The 23,108-nt window shown below is 42.5% G+C and overlaps 1 protein-coding gene across 2 annotated transcripts in view; it reads left to right on the forward strand.

The window, feature by feature from the left end:
- The window catches only part of SLC22A23 (solute carrier family 22 member 23), a 181,943-nt gene that overhangs the window by 30,104 nt on the left and 128,731 nt on the right, over window positions 1-23,108 (forward strand). For both annotated transcript variants that reach the window (XM_019419876.2, XM_019419877.2), the window contains exons 2-3: window positions 10,621-10,724; window positions 16,539-16,693. In XM_019419876.2, coding sequence (XP_019275421.1) covers window positions 10,621-10,724; window positions 16,539-16,693 — 259 coding nt within the window. The remainder of the gene's footprint in view (window positions 1-10,620; window positions 10,725-16,538; window positions 16,694-23,108) is intronic.

The following is a 23,108-nucleotide window of genomic DNA, read 5'->3' on the forward strand; positions in this document are numbered from 1 at the left end:
AATATTCTCTTGGTTTTTGTAATAAAACTAGAATTATCTTTCCCTGGAGGTAAGTTGCTAATAGTGGAAAGGTAAGCGGAAACATTTAAAACTATATTGCCTATATAAATTTTGTATAATAATTATGTATTAATTATTTAAATTAAATTATATTTGAAGAACTACAGTCACGGTGGGGGGAAGAGTAGAAGATGCATGGTTCAGTGAACACAAGCAAATACAAAGAAATTCTGGGAGTGGGAGCTCCTGGGTGAGGATGCAGCTTTGCATATCCCCCCTTCCAGACATTAGCTTAGAGATTAGGGTTATAGAAATAAGACATGGTCTCTTTCTTGCAGGGACTCACAGTTTAGTTCTGGGGTTGGCAAGTTTTAACTGTGAAGGGCCAAATAATAAATATTTTCAGCTTTGCAGGCCTTATGGTCTCTATTGTAACTACCTAACCCTGCATAAACAGTGGAAACGCCTAAGCAGTCAGAGACAATATGTAAGTGAATGAGTGTGGCTGTGTTCCAATAAAATTTTATTTACAAGTCAAGTGGCAGGGCCGTACTTGGCCTGCAGGCTGTAGTTTGCTGATCCCTGAGCTAGTAAAGAAAAACTTGTAAACAATAGGTGATTACAATATGCATGTTACATAGTCTGCATGTTTGTCGTGATACAGAATATCATAGAATAGGAGAAGGGGTCTCTGATCCAGTACAGGAACAAGAGACACCCTCAATTGAGTTTATTGAACTTGATAGATCTATGGAAATGTGTTCATTTGAATCTTTGTAATTTTGTACCCCTCTCCCTGTTCATTTAATTGCGTGCTTACAAAGATAATGCATGCTCATTGAAAGAAAACAATGCAAGCAGTACAGAAAGTCAGCACACTACAATGCACTGGTGATATACAATGTCATTGTATATCATTGGCTGAAATGAGTTTTGTCCTTCAGATGGGCATTGAGCCCAAAAAATTGGGGTGTATGTGGATATTGTGAGGCAGGTGCAGAAGAGCAATGCAGGCGAGGACCACGAGGCTTTTGGGGACCTGGCGGGTGCTTTGGTATGGCTGGATCATGCCAGGGGTTGGCAGGCAGGTGGGGCGGGCATGTGAATTGGAGGGGAGGGGCAGCTCAGGTCATACAGAGAACTTAACAGGGCTGTGTTAAGTCAGGCAGTAGGATGGGATTGAGGCATTTGTTTTCAGCAAACGAAAGATGATTTTCCTTCTGCCTCTGAATTCTTCTATGATTGATCACCTGGCTCATCAAATTCTTCTCATTCCAAAGGTTCCCTGATCCAACTGTCAAAAGTTTCCCATACTTGGCTCCTTCCAGAATTAGTGGAGCTATTTTAAATGTTAATGTTACAGTCCAGTTTTGCTCAGGCATTGTGTCATACTAAAAGATATCCTCTAGTAACATATGAAGCAACTTTTTAATTTTTCAAGTTAAAAGTCTTCCGGTTACTTAAATATGAATTAGTGTGCTAAGGAGCCTGTGTGTTGATTTCACTCAGGGCATTAATAGTTCCTCCTGTTTAATGCCTAGGACTGTGGAGGTTTTTCTTTCTTTCTTTCTGGCTTTGCAATAGGCCTCTTTAATTTATAGGGCTTACTCTTAATTTCCCTTTATAAGGGTAGCTGGTGAGGGCCATTAGTAAAATATGCATTTTGGAATTTGGAAAGACTCTCCAAGGTTTTGGATGGTAGAAGGGCATTACTTATTTATAATCTCATTGCCTTGTGGGATATAGATACAGTTTCCCCAAATGCCAAAGGGGGCATTAAACCAAATGAATAAGAATATTCAGTAATGTAAACCTCTGCTGAGAACAATACATGTCTTTATTTCCTTTAAGAAAAAGTAAAGGAAAATCAGTGTCTCCCATAGATGATCCTACATTGGTGGTTATTTTTCTGTTCACTTTTAAAATTCTCTTCGATCACAGTTTTGTATTTCTAGCACTTTAAAAAATGGTCAAATTCAGGAAGAACCAGGGAAGCCCCCAATATCAATAACTAAAGCATTGCAGTTTTGATTTCTCTTCCTGGGAACGTGACAGCAGGAAGTGGCAGGCAGTAAGAGTTGTCATTGGAAAAAGAAATGAAGAAACGAGATAGAGATCCCTGCATGAGGGTTAGAATGAATCCAAAATTACTACATTAATCGGAAATGGGGCTGTGTGAAGTTTAAGAAACATAATAAACTTTAATGCCTTGGTTCTGGATTGGGTGTCCTGCAAATGACTGGGAATGAAGGATTTCTAGTCGAAGTGTGTCTTATATCTAGCATGAACGGGCTTGCAATAGATTTTTGTGCAACTGTTTCCTTCAACATGCCTTGGTTTTTTGGCACTAAGTTAAGAAAAAAAAAAAAAAAGAAAGTTAAAGAGCAATTTCAGTAGCAATTAATGAAAAGACACAGAAACAAAACTAAAAAAAAAAAAAACCAAAAAACAAAAAAAAACCCAGAGTACCTGGCAAGGGTGTTTATTATGTCATATAAGGAAGCTTGCAAGGATGCCAGCTTTAATTGTCAGTTGTGTTGGCTACTGTTGGCAGTGAGTCTCCTAGAATTGGAGGGTGAGCTTAGAGGCAAAAAGCAGAGAGCAATTTGGGGTTTTCAGGACATGCAGTATATTTTGAATTTTGATGAAGTCTTTTAGGGAAAAAAAAAATCCATGTACTGCTAGACTAAAAAATTATTTAAAAACACAGGGTAGAAGAGGCTGCCTAAATGTCGAGGAGCTGATTGTAGCTAATGTGCTTCGTCAGATTGCTCACGTAGAGTGTGTGCGTCCATGACTGATCTTGCAGGTAGACGGGTGTGTGCGCACTTGCCCATTTCTATGGTCTCCAATTAAGAAATGTGGAAATGGCAAATCCGTGGTCTATAAACCAGTGGTTCATGAGAAGCTGCTGGAATGCTACTTTAGGGAGAAAAACGGTGGCAGAAGAATGCTGACCTTATATCTCTCTAAATTCCTACAGCTCAGTTAGGAGTTTTATTTTATTTAAGCTTTTGAAATTTTAAGTGGCATTATCCCCTTTGTAGTGCTGAACAGAAATGTTTCCTTTTATCTCAACAGACTGTCCTCAGCTTTAGAACAGAGGACTTGCAGAGTGATGGGTGAAAGCATGTGGCTTCTAATGGAGCGAGCTCATCACTACAAGAGATGAGCTTGGAGAAAATTTTCTTTTTCCCATTTGTAAGAAATATGCCTTTGCTTTAGTCAGTGAGCATTAACATAAGCAATCTTTAGGCCCTGAAGATCTGGTTTTAAGTCAGTTTCCACACCAGCTTCCTCTAGGCTTGAGTTTTTAGATTGTGTTAAAATGCACATCCCTGAAAAGGTGGCAAGGTTTTTGGGTGTTATTTTTAATTTTTAATGATTTTTGTCTTACCCTCACCACCACCATTTCTGCCTACCATTGTGGGAGTTTACATTATATTTGCTGTATTTTTTCTGTCATTATAAGGTTCATAGATTCATTGTAGAAAGTTTGAGAAAGTCAAGGAAAGAATAAAATCAAAAATAAAGCTCAGTCTTAATTCAGCCCTCCAGAGATAATCACTTTAATAGTTTGGAATACCTTCTAATAATTTTCCATACATACTTAAATATCTCTTCCATTCACTGGGTTCTTTTTTATTCTGAGTTTTTTTCATACCATTACATCATGAGCATTTTTCTCAATCATTAGTTTTCAAAGGCAAATTTTGTTTTAATGGGTGTTTTGAATTTTATTTATTTTGAGAGAGAGAGCGAGAGCGCATGCACACATGAGTTGGAGAGAGGCAGAGAGGGAGAGAGACAATCCCAAGCAGGCTGTGCTGTCAGTACAGAGCCCATCGCAGGGCTTGATCTCACCATGAGATCATGACCTGAGCTGAAATCAAGAGTCAGAAGCTTAACTGACTGAGCCACCCAGGTGCCCCAAGGCAGATTTTGTTTTAACTGACACATGGTGTTACATTAGTTTCAGGAGTCCAACATAGTGACTCAACAAGTCTCTACATTATGCAGTACTCATCACTGTAAGTATGTTACCATCTGTCATCATACAACATTATTACAATATTTATTGGCTGTATTCCTTATGCTGTACATTTCATCCAGGTGAAACTTTCTACCTGGAAGTTTGTACCTCTTAATCCCCTTTACTTATTTCACCCATCCCCTACCCCATCCCCTCTGGCAACCACCAGTGTTTTCTCCATATTTATGAGTCTGTTTTTGTTTTTGTTTGTTCACTTATTTCATTTTTTAGATTCCACATGTAAGTGCAGTTATATGGTATTTGTCTGACTTATTTCAGTTAGTATGGGGCCCTCCGTGTCCATCTATGTCATCATAAATGGCAAGATCTCATTCTTTTTTTATGGCTGAGTAATATTTCATTGTATATATCAGAAGCAAAATTTTAATGACTGTATAGTATTGAACATTTAGTCAAGTTCCCATTTTTTATTTTTATAGGTTAACAATCAGTGAACATCATTGCACTGAGACCTCTGTGGGTATCTCTGATAATTTCCTTGGGAAAAAGTTCCAAGAAAGGGAATTACTGGGGTAGAGTGCACACTGTTTAAAGTAACGTGATGTGTATTGTTAAACTGCCTTCTGGAAACAGGGTCTAGTTTACATTCCTAGCACAGATTTGCACCTTGGTGTTTCTCCTACATCTTTAAGAAATTAAAAAAAAAAAATTTTTTTTTTTTTTGAATCAAAGTGTTGTGCTTTGATTTTCATTAGAGGAATTGAGTATTTCTCAAATGTTTTTTGAGATTGAGTGCTTGACCCATTTCTAGTTGGAGTATTAGTCTATATTGTTATGTAAATGCTTATTAAATATTAAGGATATTAACTCTTTGGATATTGTAAAATACACTTTTCCCTCTACCCTCCTAGGTTCTGTGTCTGGGGCCCTGGAAATTAGACTGGCAAAAGGTTGATGAACAAGAGAAAAACAGAGTTTATGAACATATGCAGTGTGAAAACACACAGGAGAAACTCAGTGATAGTAACTCAAAGGGGTGTTAGAATCTGAGCTTATACAAATTCTGAACAAAGTACAGTAAATTTTTAGAGAAGTGACAAGACAAAGGAAAAGGGGGTTTGGCTGTCAAGGGAGGCAAATCTGGGAAGATAAATAATGTGGGGAAACTCATGGAAGATAAGGTTCCCTGTAGTGAGTTTTGTTTGCAGACCCATTTCTGTGCAGACTTTCTGTCTTGTTCATGGCCATAAAACTTCCCAGGAGAGGGGATTTATAGCAGTCCTCATTTCTCAGAAGTTTCTGCTTTTAATCAGATAAAAGAAGCTGTGAGAAGGCTTCTTTTTGTATATGTTGACTCTCATTTGCCTTCAGCTCAAAATAATCTTTATGCCAACATGGCATATTTTGGAACGGCATACTCTGATCCCCTAATATATTTGACAAATTTAGATTTTTATAATTTTGTTTATGGTATTTTTAACCCATGGAAGTTTCAAATAATAAATAAGCAATAATTTACATAATTTAAATCATAGTAAATAAATGAATAGTAATTAAGTAGTAAGGGTTAAAGTGTTATAAAATCTGTCAGTTCTTTCCTTAGGTACTTTTTTTTTTCTCCCTTAATTTTTAGAGATTTCATCTCCATTTCAAAATTGAAGAAGTAATCTGTTTTCTTCCAATATTTTCATGTTCTTGTTTTACATTTACTTTATCATAGGATTTATTATTACCGAAAATAAGATTGCTTTTCTTACCTCCCATTGATTTTGCATCTTCTTTAGAAATTTCATTAGTTTCCTTGATGAATATTTTTCTACTCTGGCAAGTCAAGCAATTAGATGATTCCTTTGAAAATAATGCAAATTTTATTTCTTTTCTTTGAGCTTATCCTTAAAATATATAGATAGAAAAACAGTCTGCCAGATTTTCCACAACCTCTGCCTTTTTTTTTTTTTTTTTTTTTTTAAACAGAACATGTGCAGCTAAAATTGAGAACACTTTTTAGGGTCAGCTGTCTCACCATTTAGTCATGGCTGGCAAGCATCATGAGGCATCTCCATAGAATGTCCCTGGTTTGGGAACAATGGCAAAGAAAGCAAGCCTAAGATTACGAAACGGGGCCATGACTTTAACGCTTTTATGGTCGTGTTAAACCTGCTGATGAAGTGTTAACATGCTTAATTAGAGGATTGTTTTCATTGTTCTGTAGGGAATGGATTTGAGGGAGGCCAGAGTTAATGCATGGAGACGCTTGTATTAGTTCAGGAAGGGAGGATGGTGACATGGCCCACATCCTGTCCTCACCCTGCCAACTCGTCCCAAGGAAGTTTAATCAGGCTCTTTGGTTCAATTTGCAGATAACAGAAACTACTCTAGGTGTTAGGGAGTAGGGATCAAATACAGGGAAACAGTGCTCACTAAATTGCAGGAGCAGCTGTAGGCTGGGCCTCCAGAAGGTTTCCTAGAACAACTCCCTAGAACTGGCCTGCCCAGTGAGGAGGCTAAAGAATCAGGAGGTCACTGTCCAACTGCTGGCTCACGATTACACCTGAGCCACCTCCAGATGGAGCACTGCTAGATCTGAACAGCAGAATGGATGGCCCACTTACCCCCACTGCACACTCTTCCTAATGCAAGTGATCCCCCAAATTAGGTCTGGGTTGTGTACTGGAAGTTATTTTAGGGTGTGCAGCTGATTGACAGAACCTAAATCACCGCCAAAACCTTAGCTGGAAGGGAGTCCGGAAGTGGTTTGTTTTTAGCCTCCCAGCTCACATTGCAGAACACACACCAGAATGATGAGTGCATCCCTACCAAGTCCAGGTCGGTCAGGTTGCCCATAGTGAAGACGGAGTGTGGGGGATGGGGGCAGGATATGTTTGAAAGGGAGAATCCTCTGGATTCTGTGATTGTTTTGGTGGCAGGCAAAGGGTGTAGAGACTAATGTCAGGGACAAAGTACATTTTAGATTCTTTTTAAAAGTCTATTTGTTTATTTTGAGAGACAGAGAGAGAGAGAGAGAGACAGAGAGAGAGAGAGAGAGAGAGAATCCCAAGCAGGCTCCCTGTAGCATCAGCGCAGAGCCCGACGCAGGGCTCGAACTCATGGAACCATGAGATCATGACCTGAGCTGAAAACCAAGAGCCAGACACTCAACCGACTGAGCCACCCAGATACTACATACATTTTAGATTTTTAAAAGTCTCTTAGTCCTTGCTTAGCGAAATGACTAATTGCTCTATTTTATCAAGAGTTGGTGTGAACATATTTCAAGAGAAAGGTGATCTCAAAGCTTCCTCGTGCTTCTGAAATTCTTTTGGAGATATTACTGTATCTGAACACATTTTGTCTTCCAGTTACTTTTGTCCATCCTAGAAGTAGAAGTCAAAGGAAGGGATGCCATCTCCATGGATTCCCTCAGCCCCACCCTACCCAGCTTCTGGAATGTGCCCCAGGGGTGGTGTTACAGACAGATCCCCAGGAATGAGACACCTTATCTTGGGGAGTCTGGAGGCAGTTTGCTTATTGTCTCAGAGAAGTTGTCTAGTCTTGTGCCTAATTGGAGGGGGTCAGGGCACCCGCTGGGTTCCCTGACCCCCTACCCCAAGCTGAGAACAACCATGCTGGCCGACACTTCTAGGCAGGCTTTCTTTCCTTACTGGCCGTGGGAGCAGTTCTGTCTCTCTCAACTGTGTTTTCTTTCATTCCAGCATTGTTAATTGATACAAGTTGTGTTAGGTAACCATGGAAAGTCTTATTAGGTAGCAACTAAGTGGGGTTGTGGCTGCCCTCAGCTGGGTACCATTATTGCTCAGGTGGCTGAGCTCACAACAGTATTGGCATTACCCCCGTCTCCCTGAATGTTTTCATTAAAATCTCTTTTGTCTCCTGGCCATCTAATATAAGCATAATGTACTCTTTTGCGTCACTTAACCTCAAATAAACTCATCAATGGGAAGTTTGTGTGGAGACATAAGCCAGTGATTCTTTGCCCCAGAGCCAGCAGCTGGTGCCCTCCTCCTCAACAGCAGCCTGGGACCAGGAGGCACTCCTGCCAAGAATGTGCCATGCTGAGGTGCAGGACAATCTGACGTGATTGGGACATTAATGATTACAGGTGTTGTAGGCACCTCCTCTTCAGATTGGCCAGGTGTGGTTATAGACGTAGCTCTTAGTCTTGGAATCAATTGCTCTGTGGGCAGGATCTGTGCTGGGCAGAGAGGAGAGAAAACAATTCAGAAATGGTTTCAGAATATATAAACCTAGCCGGAGAAACCAAATATACACACACAGTTATGATGCCGTAACTCACATTATAAAGCAGAACCTGTATTTCTGAAGATGGGTTGTACCTTGAAAGGTGTTTATTATTAAAATATATATTTACTCCAGGGGTACCTGGGTGGCTCAGTCAGTTAAATGTCCGACTTTGCTCAGGTCATGATCTCACAGTTCGTAAGTTCAAGCCCCATGTCCAGCTCTGCCCTGACAGCTCAGAGCCTGGAGCCTGCTCCAAATTCTGTGTCTCCCTCTCTCTCTGCCCCTCCCCTGCTTGTGCACTCTTTTTCTCTCTCAAAAATAAATAATAAAACGTTAAAAAAAATTTTTAAAATATATTTATTCCTGGAAACAATATATACATGAATATTGGTTTTCCAGATTTGCCTCCAAAAAGCCCACTTAAATCTAGTTTTACATTCCTTCATTTGCAGTACAAGATAATAGACAATACTGTCGTATGTGCAGTTTTTGGCTGCATCCTGCCTTTGGTGAGTTGATTAAACCCCAGCCTTGGACTTCGAAGCTCATTCACCAACCTCAAAATGACAGGGAAATGGCAGGACAGGGCTGGCCATTGGTTCTCAGACTTAAGCAGGAATCAGAATTGCCTGGAAGGCTTGTAAACTACATTCCTGTGATTCACTCCAGGAGTTCTCATTCAATGGGTCTGGGGTGGGGCCCAAGAATTTGTATTTCCAACATGTTCCCAGGTGATGCTGAGGTTGCTGGTTGCTGGAGCACAGTTTGAAGACCACTGGAGTAGACACAGGAGGAAATTCACTCCCTAATGTATCTCAATTCTTAATGATGAGATTCTGTGCAAGCAGCAGTGCCCCGCTCCCAAACACCTGAATAAATCCCGACAAGAACCAAGCACAAACCATCCTTTGTTGACAAGGCCTGTGTGGTCTGTGCTTGCATTCCCTTTCTTCCTGAGCCTGGCATTGGACATCACTCTGCAAACAGATGGGGTAGAAGAGAAATTTATTCTCTCCAAGGTCTCTGGAAAGTCGAACATGCCTTGGGGGCATCAGGGAACAAATGTGTGTCCCAAGGAGTCATGGAACAGTGTGACAGGTGGCTGCCTTCCTGCTTTGTCTAGGCCCAGTGCTCTACTCTGCAATGGCAGGTGCAGAAGCTTGGCTTTTCCCAAAGTCTGTTGAAGTTGAGACCCACACCTAAGAGTTCCTAGGGAGGCTCCCTCAGGCTTTCCAGAAGTTTGGAAACGGGGGGGCAGGACCAGAGCTTGCCATCTGGGTCTCAAGATGGACAGAAAAGGGGGCAGTGGGAGGTACTGAGTAAGACACAGCTAAGATCAGGTTTCACCCCAACAAATTCCCATTTCTGCTTCCAGAACTTCTGACATGTCCAGCTCCCCTGCCTTGTTGTGCATCTCTCCATCTCCACTGACCTGATGTTCTTTAGCCACTTCTTTGTGCCAGAAGGAGGACATCAATGGGGTGATGTGGGGTGGGGGCCACAGCCTTCATAGCGTCACCAGCGGAGATCCTGCTGGTTTGCTCCTGGGGCCCAGATATTTGTGGATTTGAACGCTGTGTCCTCCTCACATGTCTTCCACTTGGACACACATCACCTCCAGGGAACAAACATGGTTTTCTCTTCTGATTTTGCAAAAGGACAACAAAAACTTTGGAGACTTGTTTTATTTTTTATTAAATAATAAAATGGAATTGTAAAAAGCGTCTAAATGCTGTATTTACCAATTGATTGGCTTTCTCTCTCTTCTCTAAGCAGATAGCCTTAGAATGGAATAAAGGAAAGCATAAGGGACACTTACAAGGGAAAAAGTGAGAATGTTTTGTTAGTTGATATTTCAACATTAAATATTAAATATTTTTAAGACTGCTTATAAAGCACAGGGGAGGTTTGGAGGATGGAAACACAGAAGTTGCCTTTAATTTTCTCATGTTGTGATACCTCTTGCAAAAAGTTGACAGGGCCTTCCCTCCCTGCGCATGTGACAGCTCTGTGGGTGAGAAGGGGTGTTGGTGCCCAGCCTCCTAGCTGCTTCCTCTCCCTCAGGTTATGTCCCCAAGTAGCTGGCACAGAAGAGCATGTGCCCCCACATTTCATGGGGTGCTCCCTGCAGACTTTTATGGTCTGTCCTGGACTAAAACATTACACTGCCTTTTGTGGGCAAATTCTATTTCTCATTGTTGGATTTTCAAACACATGGAAGGGACTCTTCATGGGATGTGTGACTTGGTGCTCCAAATGGTGTCATGATCCTTACTGTAGTTGTTATATTGCCCTTATGATTAACTACAACTGGCATCTGTGTATGTTTCTCTCTGATTTATTTTCTATTTGCCCCTCTCTAGTGGGATCTTGTGTGTGATAATGCCTGGAAGGTCCATATCGCTAAGTTCTCCTTACTGGTTGGATTAATCTTTGGCTACCTAATAACTGGATGCATTGCTGACTGGTGAGTACCAACATGCCGTGTGCACGAACCTATGGAAGCCACAGCAAGCCTTTGCTGGCTAAAGAAGAATGGTCAGTGTTAGCTTACTGTAACTAGGTTTTTTCTCTGCCCTGGTGTTGGTGCTGGTGCAGAGGGCTGAAGCCATCACCTGGAGAATCCAGAACCAAAAGGATTGGCCAGTGCATACAACAGACCCTTTTGAAGTGAGAATTTAAAGTCATTGCAATTTGCTAGCTGCTAAGTCTAGCAAAACCTGCATGCAACTTGCAGCCCCATCTGCTCCTGATGTTTATTGTTGAGTTGGGAAGAGTTTGAGGGCATAGGTTCAGGGCTCTGTGGGCTGGGCTCTGAGGAGGTAGGTGTATGAGATGCATCAAAAAATGGGGAGAGGAGGAGCTAGAAAGTCCACCCACATGATTTGAATGGGTAGGCTGATGACATTTCCAAATACCATGCAGATTTCAGAGAGGCACAGTCCTTTACACTTGGCTTGGCCAGGAGACACCTCTGCAGGGTCCATGGGGAAGGTGGATCTTGTAAGGTAGACAGCATTTGGATAATGGATGGATATTTGCAGGTGGAGGAAGGGTGGTGACCAGAGGTGAGAATGAATATGCTTTACTTGGGTGGGTAAGGAGTTCTTAGTGCCTGGAGCAAAGTGTGTGGTTCATGATAAAGTGAGAAGGTTAGAAAGATGGAGAGGAGTAGTGAAGAGAATTATAATGATGATGATAATGATGATGATAGCAACAATATTAGCAGCTAACACTGATTATTGTTGCCAGGCACTGTGCTAAATATTTCTATGCATTAAAATATCCCATCCTCAGAGCACCCCTGTTAGGTAGATACTATTTATTATCTTTGTTTTATAGTGCTTTACTTAGCACAGAAGTCTAAGTAAAATCCCAGGTTTACTCAGCTTTTCAAGCTGGATTTGAGCGAAACCCAGTGGCTCCAGAGCCTGCCTCTTCACAAGCATGCTACAGCACTTTTATTTAAGGCACCATGTGGTCACAAGGACAGCAGCGAGCACACATCTGAGCAGCATTGCCCAATGGTGACAGGGTTGTCCAGTAATGGGACTGCTCTAGGAGAGAGGTGTGGGGTAGCTGTTCTCCCACTCTTGACATTGTTTTGTTTTTAAAGGGACTTTTTGTGAATAGGGACTTCTTGGACCCAGTGATGTAATAAGGGCTAAGAGTGATATGGAGCAGACTCCTGACATCGTGGCTTTGCTCTGCACTGTTCCTGTACCCTGGTTAGCTGACACAGCTGGTTGAGGCCATCCAGCAAGAGGCTGGAGGGGGGCAGGGGAGCAATAGAGCAGCAGGTGGGGCCCAGAGGGGTTCCAAAAGCACTTCCAAGTTCTGGAAATTTCTTTCCAAAAGCAAACATCTATTTGGGAGTTCCTTGCATTCACAGGTAATGTGACTTCCTGTGCGTTCAGAATTTGCTTAATCAGCATTTGTAAATGCTTCTTAAGGACAAGTTCCCTGGGAACAGTAACAGAGAAGCTGTCAGTGACCTCTGAAAACCTATACTACAGCCCCCTTGGGGGTTTTTTTTGACATGGTCATGGGGAGGAGTGGGGAAGTGGGAGGAGCGTAGGGTTTTTTTAACCAAATACTTGAGCGTATAGGTTTTCAGAGTAAACGGTTACTAATTTGGAACATACTGTAATCCCAATATTTTCACCACAAGGACTTTTGTTTCCCAGTGATCTGCGTTGAAATAGATGAGGAAGATATACTAATATAATCCATGTCACTTCTTTGTAAAAACTGCAGAGTTGGCTGAAGTTTGAGTGTCCTTATTCAATTATATAATGGGAAAGTAAACATGGACTTCTATTAATGGATCAGTCTGTAATGGCTTCAACTGTTTAGAAGTTGTTTTTGTGATTTCTTACCTCTGGCACATACCTGCTGTTTGGCATCCCTGATCACACACCAGGCCTGGGGACAAAAGGCAGAGGAGTTTGGAGGTCTCCTTTTGCAAATAGCCAGAGCCTCATGCTGCAAAGCCACGTCTCTTGCGGTTGCTTTTCCAAAGTCTGGGGTGAGTGGGCGAGGGGTGCCCGGAGAGCCAGGCCAGGCTGCTTTGTGCTGTGGTTCTTGAACATCTTGAGAGGGCCTCAGTTCCAGCTTGAAAGTTTGGTGTTTTCCACCCTGTATTTATTATAATTTATTTTTGGCCTTTTACTCCCTGCTAGAGCCTTGCTGAAAGGAAATAAGCACATTTAGAGGGAACTTCAAACTTCACAGCTGCTAGCACCCGTTTCATGGCTACATAGGGAAGTTGACCAAGTCCTAGGTTAAGCTTTCTAAGACTGAAGTCAGCATATAATGAAATTCAGGAATACACTTTTTTTTTTTTTTTAAGTCATCTCTAGACCCAATGTGGGACTTGAACTTACAACCCTGAGATCAAGAGTCAAATGCTTTACTGGCTGAGCCAGCCAGACACCCCAGTACACCTTTTTCTTTAAAAAGGTATCATTTTCCACACAAATCTTGTTTGGGGATATACATTATATACTGTCCTGTAATGTGTTAGTTGAGACATTTGAAAGGGAGTAGCCCAGTCACTGTTCTTGCTAGATGAGCTCCCTTCCTTCCGTGGTTGGTTCTGTTGCTGGATATTGAGCACGCTTCCCTCCACGAGCCCTCTACATGGTCTCCAGCTGGCACTGGGCCCTGGGTCCTGGGCCCTGGCCTTTCTAGACTGCACCAGAGGACCCCTTGCCCTCTAGCTCCTGGCTGAACCTGGCCATGGGGAGAGAGTACCAGCTAGAGGTCTGAAGGAGAGATGATAGTGAGGCAGGATGTTTTTGTCCCCAGCTGGGTCTCTGCAGGGCTATCAGAGGCTAGCTGCCTCCCATTAGGCGCCCCTCCACATGGCACCTCTCTCTCTGGGTTCCCAGACCATCTTCCCCCTTATCCCCCTTCTGCTAGCAGACCCAAATTTCTCTTACAGCCTGCCCAGCCTTTTGCAAATAATCCCTTTATTAAAATCTCCTCAACTCACTCATTTTGAGTGGGGCATCTGTTCCCTATTGAGAGCCTGTATTACTTCTCAATGGCTGCTGTGACGAATTACCACGCACTTGGTAGCTTCAATTAATGAACTCACAGGTCTGCAGTTCGTGGAAGGCTAAATTCTAGGTGCCAACAGAGTTGCATTTCTTTCTGGAGGCCCCAGGAAGTAATCCTTTCCTGTGCTTTTTCCAGCTTCCAGAAACTGCCCACATTTCTTGGCTTGTGGCCCCTTTTCTAGCCTCAAAGCCAGCAATGGCAATCAGGTCCTGTTCACGCTGATATCTCTCTGGCTCCCTACAGCCAGAAGAGGGTCTCCATGTACTTAGACTGGATCCACCTGAACGAATCACCACCTCGTCTCAGGGTCTTTAATCGTATTTGCATCTGTAGAGCACTTTTGTCATGAAAGGTAGCATATTCACATGTTCTGAGGAGTAGGACGTGGACATCCTTGAGGGCCACTCTTCTGCCCCCCCTTAGGTGCCCCCTCTGCATTACAGACTTAGGAGTGTAGTTTTGTCAGACATCTCTGAGCAGGATCCTGCTCTGGATGGAGCCAGTTCACACTAAAACTCCAGCGATTGTAACAGTTGTTGAACGCTTACTGAATCACATATCCCCACCTGACAGTAGCCCCCTTAGGTCGGCATTAACTGGTCCCTCCTAAAGAAAACTCAAGGCCCGTTTGAACAAGCTTAGTCTTTCCCAAGATCACATAGTTTCTAAGTGGTGAGCCTGGATTCAAGACCAGGGTGTCTGCTTTCAAAGACCATGTTTGCCCCAGAGTTCCTAAAAATAATTTTTACTTCATGATTTTAGCAACCATTTGGGATGGAGAGATTTAGAATAGTTTCTACAAGTTAAAAAAAAAAATCAGGATCTTTTCTAAAGTATTGGAACAGGGCAAACCATGTTTGGTGGGCAGCTGGGATGTAGATGTGTAGGGAGGAATCATACAAGCTAAACATTTAACCGTTTGGTCTGTGCTACACATTGTGCCTGTATCTGCCATCTCTTAATGATCTCGATGCTGTGAAGTCAGACTGTTATCCCCACTTTACAAACAAGGGGAGTAAAGGGAAATAAAAATGGGGAAGGTAGATCTCATCTTTGTTTTCCTTCATTTCAGGAGACCAACTAAGCCATATTCTAAATTTATTTCTTTAAATGAATTGGGTTTGGATAAAACTACGTATAGAGTCTTACGCAACAAGAGCTTAATGACCCCAGCACCAGTCAAAGGGACGTAATGGCTAAAAACTCTTGACAAGATAGTTGACTTACATTGGCATTGAGTTCATGGCCTTGGCTTCATTTCATTAAACTAGTGTGACTAATGGGGATGGTTAGAAGCCTAAGAAATTATGGATGAAATTGTTTCCTCGAGTTCCCTCCCCCAAATTTTCTTGAAATTACATCCATTTCTTTCATCGACAAAGATATGCATTACAGAGTATTGTTTTTTTCTTAATAGCTTTATTGAGAGGTAATTTATATACCATAAAACTCACTCAGTTTAAGTGTATAACTCAATGAATATTAGTATCTTTACAGAGTTATACAACCATCACCACATTCTAAGTGTCAAACATTTCCAGCACCTTAAAAGGAAATCTTGCATTCACTTTCAGTCATTTCCCTATTCTCATTCTGAGCCCTAGGCTGTGAATCTACTTTCTGTTTTTATTGGTCATAAGACTGTCACAAGGATGTCTAGGCGAGCTTAAGCCATTCAGCAACTCTTTAGGTGTTTGGGGTGCCAGGCGTAGATTTTTTTTCCCCTTAGCAGACAGTCCACTATCTGTGAGCTAGACTTCTAGTTCAAGCCGATTATATTTATGTTAATTTGTGTGATGGAGAGTTTGGTTTTGTTTTTTGGTTTTTTTCCTAATGAGTGGATGAAGGAAAAGATGGAAAGGTAGCACTGGAAGAATGGAGAACTAGTGACTTCCCTTTCCCTGGGACCACCCCTACTGTCCTGCCAGCCCCACCTAGAAGCACATTGCCGCCTAGCGGTCACCGATCTTGCAGGAGCCCACTCTGTAGCCCGCCAACCTAGTGTTTGTGCTGCCCTTTTCAGAAACACAGTGGGCTGGGTTCTTTCTACCACCACCACCGCCCACCCCCGCACTCCCCCCACCCCCGCCACCCTCCCCCCCACCCCCGCCTTGCTGCCTAGTAGGCTTCACTTTCAGGTCCACACTCCTTATTTAAAGTTCAGCCTGTCCTAGTTTAGCCTGTGATCCCTTAAAAAAAACAAGCCAGCAGCCATCAGGGCCCGGATTCTGATAGGCCGCATGTACCTGAGGTCAGGTAGGACAACTTAACATCCCAGAAAAAGGAAATGAAGCCACTCAGCTCAGTGTCCATGTTGACTTTGGAGCCAAATCCAAAGGTCAGCGATTTCTCAGCACATTTTATGCTGGGCGTGTCGAGGTTTGTGTTTGGGGAGTTACTATTGATTTTGTTACTCTTGCCTTGAGTCATCCTCCTACATACTTAGAAACAGACTTGCCAACAGAAATGGAGTCCCTGTCTCAATTCTGTTCAGTAACTGTTTGACCTCTGTCCCCTTATGTACAAAACAAGGGTTTGGGCTGAATGTCTCCTGAGCGACCCCTAGATCTACGAAGTTGGTGTAGACACTACAAAGCCTTTTACTGTAGTGAGTACAGATCAACATCTGTAGAGCACCGGCTGGACACAGGGTTTCAGCATCTAGCATTCATCCTGTTTAACGATGATTCCTCATTTTTTCCCTCTCCATATGCAGGGTTGGCCGGCGGCCTGTGCTGCTTTTTTCCATCATCTTCATTCTGATCTTCGGACTAACTGTGGCACTGTCAGTGAATGTGACAATGTTCAGCACACTCAGGTTCTTTGAAGGATTCTGCCTGGCTGGGATAATTCTTACCTTGTATGCATTACGTAAGTAAGAGCCTTCACAACTGTCTTGAAAAAATTAGTAAAAGTAATTGCTGCTGCCTATGAGGTTATGGGCAGGGCGCCCTGCGTGCTGGTGGTTTGGGATGACAGTCTTTTGGAAGCACAAACTTTAGTGGCCTCAACTGTTCTGGAAAAGTTTTCTCAGGCAATGTCATCCAATACTCCGTTCTGATTTCCAGCTTGGGCTCAGGGCTCATGAGAGGACGTGGAGGGTCACACAATTGCTTGGAGGAGTGGGGGTCAGCCTGCTCCTGATATGGAGGGGCTTTTGCTTTCCTCCAGAATCTTCTGTGTTGACATTCTGTGTACTTCCAAATCCAGTGCATAATTGGGCATTCCTGAACTTAGTTCTGGAACAGCACACTGAGTCCCACTGTTCGTTGGTCTAGGCTCAGCATTCTGATTGGCTCTTTGAGAGTGTTTCTTACTTTTTTTCTCAAGGGTTATATGGAGTCCAAATTTTCCACATTCTGTCGTGTCCAGATGTGGCCTTGTGTAATCTGGACTTGAACCCTCAGCATTGGTATTTGAAGAGCAAATGGTAGCATTTGTTAGTATTTGCTCTTTTTAGGGTGAAGAAAAATGTCCTGCACTGACCTATCATGCTTGTTGGCTGTATTAATTCCCTTGTCAGATGTGGTTATATGTCACCTCTTTGTAGTTGAGATACAGCTGCAAACTCACAGGGAGGAGGAAGGTTTTAGGCATTGATGTTTTACTTATTTCCTGGTTTTATACTTTCTAATTACCTTGTGGAAAGATCTGTTAGGGACGATGTAAAATGATTTATAACGTATTTTGCCTGTTTCTTTCCTTTTGACAACATGGGTAGGAATCACATCAAGTGGCAATGCCCTATAGTTTTGATTTTCTTAGATTTGTATATTAGACTCAGTAGCACTTTTGGGTAACCTGAATTTTTGCTCCCTATTGTAGAGAATAGAAATAGAATCACTTTATAACATAGTCTTACAGTCACAAAGGAGGAATGAGCATAGAGAAAGGTGACAGATGTATTCTTCCAGATCCACAGCAGGCAGGTTCTGTCTTCCTCTTCCAACACTCAACTGAATTTTACTTTCTTAGAAATCACCGTTGCCAGTTTTTATTTGCATTTATTTTGGAACCCTTGCTTCTGGCAGGGAGGGTTTCTTTAGGAATATGTGCATTCAAGGTCAGTGGGTCTGGGTGATGGCTGTTTGGAGGTTTTGTTTCTTTGAGCAAACAACATGGGCATCAGGCTTGAACATTTGCGGACAAAATGCCAGTGCCAGTGTTTGGCCCTATCCACCCTGTGGTCTGTGGAGAGGAGGAGGTTCCTTGCTCTGTTTTCTGGAGGAGAGCCCCTGGCCCTGCTCTCAGATGCTCGCCTGCCCCACACATGTGCAGGCGTGATGGGTTTTCCCCTTTAGGCAGCCGTCCTTGCCAAGCTCCAGGTTCTCTCAGGAGGACATCAGCCCGGTGCATCCTCACGCATGCCGTGAGAGGCAGAATAGAATGGCTCTGCTCAGGAGCATTTCCTCCATCTCACCATCCTGGTACTTCTCAGACTCAGAGAGGGAGTGTTAATGGAAAACTCAGAAAACAAAGATGGCATACCAATGTACCTTGCATGCCAATCGCTAGTGGATGGCTGAGGCTGCCAGAGAACTCAGAGAAGCCTTCGGAGGACACTGGGCGAAACCACCTGGAGCCATTGGCCATGTCTGCCCATGATAAGCGAGGAGGGTGGGGAGGCACTTGCCATCTGTACAACTCTCCCTGAATGAAGCCAAAGCAGGAGACCAATTCTCCTGACCTGCATTGTTTCAGCCTCACGTGGAATGGTTTCACTGACGTGTGTGGTGACATCATGCCATCCGCCCTGCAAAACCTGTTGTTGTGTTTACTGTGGAAAATGAAGCGAAGGATGTGTTTTCATGAGATTACACAGTGAGCGCTTTAAAGTAGAAAGTTCTCTGCCACTACAGAACCATGCTTGGGTGTGCTTGTCCCAGGAAACTGCTGTGCACAGAATCATATAACCTGGTCATCTTCAGACTTTTTTCTTTAACGGGCCAGATAGTAAATACTTCAGATTTTGCAGGTCTCTGTTGCAGCCACTGGACTCTGCCACTGTATCTTGAAAGCAACCATAAATAATATGTAAATGAGTAGGTGTGGCTGTGTGCCAACAAAAATTCACTTACTGAAACAGAAAGTGGGCCAGGTTTGACCAATGAGCCATAATATTTCAGCCACTGATATGTGTGAGTCTCTCTCTGTCCACTGGCTTCTAGGGAGCTCTAAAAAGCTTAGACTGTAATCTAGCATGTGCGTGATGGGCCTGTCAGGCTGAGCTTTAAACTCTGGCCTCTTTCCTAATTCCTTCTGAACTTTCCTGCCTTCATTTGTTTTTTGCCCCATTTTCCTATTTCCGTAATGCAAGTGTTAACTTTATTGCATGTGTTTGTGTTAGGAGCCTTACATTTTTTGGGGAAATTAAGCCAGGCATGAATAAATAATTATTTTCTTAAATCAGGATTCCACGTCAAACACTGTGACAAATATCATTGCAACGAACATTTTCAAGTATCAACCTAGCAGTCCTCTGAGTTAATACCGTATCTGATAGAGCAAAGTTAAAGCAAAAGGATGTCAGCGAGTAGTGGGAGTTCATTGACTACTATCTAGACAATGTAAATTAGGGGGAGGTTGAGTCATGGCAGGAGAGCTAAGACTGGCAAGGGGAATCGAAAGTGGAAATGAAGTTGTAATGGGCAGACCAGATGGGGTAGGATATGGGATGTGCTGGGCTGAGATAGCTCATCTCTCTGGCAGTTTGGGGCAAAGACAGAGGCTGGTGATAAAACGTTGAGAGGCAAGCTCCCCAGTCAGTCGGGCAAGCTGAGTCTACGTGCCTGCTAGTGTTTATACCCAGGTAGTATATATGCTTAGTTAATGCTTGGGAATTTGTTTTGCATAAAGGAAAGGTCACAGGGTTGAAATATTTATTGACTCTGAAGAAAAGTTTTTAAATTTGGGACATCGATTATTTGGAAAATATATTCTTAATGGTCCCAACGTTTTCTCCCTGCTTCAGCCGTGAGGTTTTTTATCTCACTTAATGCATCTGCTGGAAAGGCCTGTACTGTCTCAGAAGAGAACTGGATATTGTCCTTTTTTAGCCTTGCAGGTGCTTGGCGATGTAAGGAGGGGAAGTACTGATTTGTGCACATTTTGTTTCTTGTGTAGCTTGCCGTGAGCGTGGACTCTCAGTTTTGAGAAATGCTGCTGACTCGTGAAAGTTTTCGGCTTTATGTGCAAGGCAGCCTGAGGTTTTTTGTTTTTTGTTTTTTGCTTTGTTTTTTGTGGTTTTTTTTCTGCTTTGGAATTTTTCTAAGGTACATTCCAGTTAAATACGCCATCCTTTAAACTTTTGTTTCTTTCAAGTCATCAAAGGGAGATGTGGTTGTGTAATTAGGACATAAAATAGAGATTATTGGCAACTTCCCCAGGAGTTTTTACATGGAAGCGGAGTGCTTGGCACCAGAGTGAACCAGTGAAGGTAGATGGGTTTGTGTGTCCCTGTCTTCCTGGGAGGCCATCATGAGACACTGAAATAATTAAATATACTTGGGCTCAATCGGGGGCTTAATTGTATCCCTTTGCCTCTGGACTGAAAAAAAAAATAAGGGAGAAAATCTTGACTCTGCTAAGCAAGGGGTAGGGAACCACAGACTGAGAAAGGAAGCAATGGATTACATTTCCTTATTTGTTTATGAATGAAGTCTTCTCAAAGACTAAAGAAATAGTCACTTTTCAGTACAGGCTGTCATGATGCCTTGTGGTATGAATTCTTTCTCCAGCTGGGTTTCATAACATCACAGAAGGGTACTGCAATATCATTTCAAATGTATCTTTCTTCAAAAGAAGCCCATACGAGATTATCGCTTTTTAAGTTAATTTGATGTTGATGTAATAAGTTTTATGGGAGACAATTTTTTTAAATATAAATACTTTTTCTAGTCTCTCTCTTCATTTGATCTCTGTCTTCCCCCTCCCCATCACTGCCAACCTCCTCTGCCCCCAATTTGAAATAATGAACACTACTTTTTGCTGGCAGAGACCATATTTTAGTTAATATGGGCAAATGAATGTCACCTCCTTTGTTTTGTTTTTGGACCTAACAACAGTGAACACTTTTCTTGAAAATTGCTCTCAAAGCTTCATGTTCTCAGTAGAACAACCCTCCCTAGACCCAATCAGCCTCAATAACTGGGTGATTTTTACACATAATCAGGCAGTAACCAGAAGTGTCACAGGTGACTAAGGTACTGAGTATTTTGCAAAATTAGAAGCCAGGTCTAATTGGTAGATAGACTCAGAAAAGACTTGAGTTTGCTCAAGGTGTGATGTTCTCTGTCTCACATGGCACGGATGGTTTTAACTTCACACTGAAGTGGTCAAGTAATTCCTAATGTGCTGGTGTTGGGTGACTTCCTCACAATTGCATATATTTCTGTAACATGCTGTCTTTCTTAACTATTATTCCTTGGAACATATTTCAGTCAGATGGGTTGTTAACACCAAAGTCATACTGTACATTAACAAAAGAAGAAGAAGAAGAAGAAGAAGAAGAAGAAGAAGAAGAAGAAGAAGAAGAAGAAGAATTGACTGAGCCAAAACTCTTCAGGTAGTGAGTTGCTGAACTGTGGAATAAATAGAAAGAACGGTGATTGCCACTGTCCAGTACAAATGACCTCCCCTGGCTTGTGGTTCTCTTCTTCTGCAGAGCAAATATTGGCAGTGCATTCGGGCAAAGGGGAAGTTTCACGTGAATTTGTGGTTGTCCACCACAGCCTTCCTCTTTCCCCTCTCACCCCTCCCCATCTTCAGATTCTGGGCCCTCCCCAGAGCAGCAAGACAGAGCCAGAACCCCGATCTTCTGGTGGGACCAGCTCTACTGACAGGGCTTTTTTCCACCAAGGAAATGAATCAGAGTTTACCAAAAGCCTTTGACAAATGCTTTTTTTTTTTTTTTTTTTTTTTTTAAGCCTGGGAAGAATTTTGGGTTTATCCAGATTCAGACTGGAGTAGCTGGGAAATCAGAACAGACTGGGGCTTCCCCACCAGTCTTTTTCTTCACTGGAAACTTTACTAAGCATGCAGGCAGACTGTGAAGAGTAAGGGAGTTAATCTATAAGCAAATACATATAAATATATATATATATCCTCTCCCTCTCTACCTGCCTCTGTCACAGCTCTGAGGAACCATCGCTTCTTGGGGGTAACCAGGAAATATTGAGTCAGTACAGAAGCTCCTGGTCTGTGAGCTCTAGTCCCCAGGAGGGAGACAGTGTGGCAGCCAGTTAGGGCCATGCTTCTCACTGGCCCCACATGCTGGGGATGAGTTGTCCAACAGAGAACCAGAAAATGCCACTGAGGACTGATTTTTCTCACTTTAAATAAAAATTATTAAACATCTCTATCCCTACTTACATGTTAGCCCAAACTTGAATTTATATTGAGACTTTTCTCTGAAAAAAATACAATGTCTGTATGTCTGAAGAGCAGGTAAGGATTTATTGCCTCACTTGCACATTAGGATGGGATGAGGGGTAAATGGAAGGGTACCCAGAGGAAGGGTAAGTGGCTGGGTGGTGTCATTGAGCCCCACACACCCAGTGTTCTTCTGTCCAGAAGTCAGGCCAAGACAGCGTGTATATATTATCTAAAAGTATAAGTAGGCTTCGAAGCACCTCTTTCTTTGGGTGTTTTAAATTTGCTGAAGATGGTCCTGTCTCAAAATCACGGGGATAAACAGCAGATATTTAGATATCCAGCATTTTGAAATCAGAGTATTGGATGCTGAAAGCTGTATGCATCCTTAAGGACGAGGTTTTTCCCACACTGGAATTTTAGTGGTGCTTCAGTTGAAACAAAACAGTTCACCACACTAACAGGGGAAGTAGAAAGATCTAGAAATCAGGAGATCTGAGCTGTGGTGTGAGCTCTGCCATGGACTGACTCTGTGTCAGTGACAAATTGCTTTATCTGTAAGCTTCTGTCTCCCCTGTCCATTAAGTCAGGGCACAGGCTTTCAAACTGTGTCCTGTGGAACTGTGCGATCCCTTCCTGGAACCATGTGTGGAGGAGATGGACAGAAAACAACAAAAAACAAACAAACAAAAACAATGGATTCTATATGACAACATTTAATATTGCTGTAAAAAAATAAACCAATAACAACAAAACCAAATGGAAAACCACAGGTCTCCACCGTTCCTTCTATGGCTCTTGAGTTCTAAGCTCAACTTCAGTGTTGGAGGGGCATGAAACCAGATGTGCTTGGACCTTGCATTGTGTTACTGTGTCTTGCCAGATAAACCCTCCTTTCGATAGTTTACCTTTTGGT

This window comes from Panthera pardus, unplaced genomic scaffold (genome assembly GCF_024362965.1).
Source record: "Panthera pardus isolate Hobbes unplaced genomic scaffold, ASM2436296v1 HiC_scaffold_17, whole genome shotgun sequence".
NCBI lineage: Eukaryota > Metazoa > Chordata > Mammalia > Carnivora > Felidae > Panthera > Panthera pardus.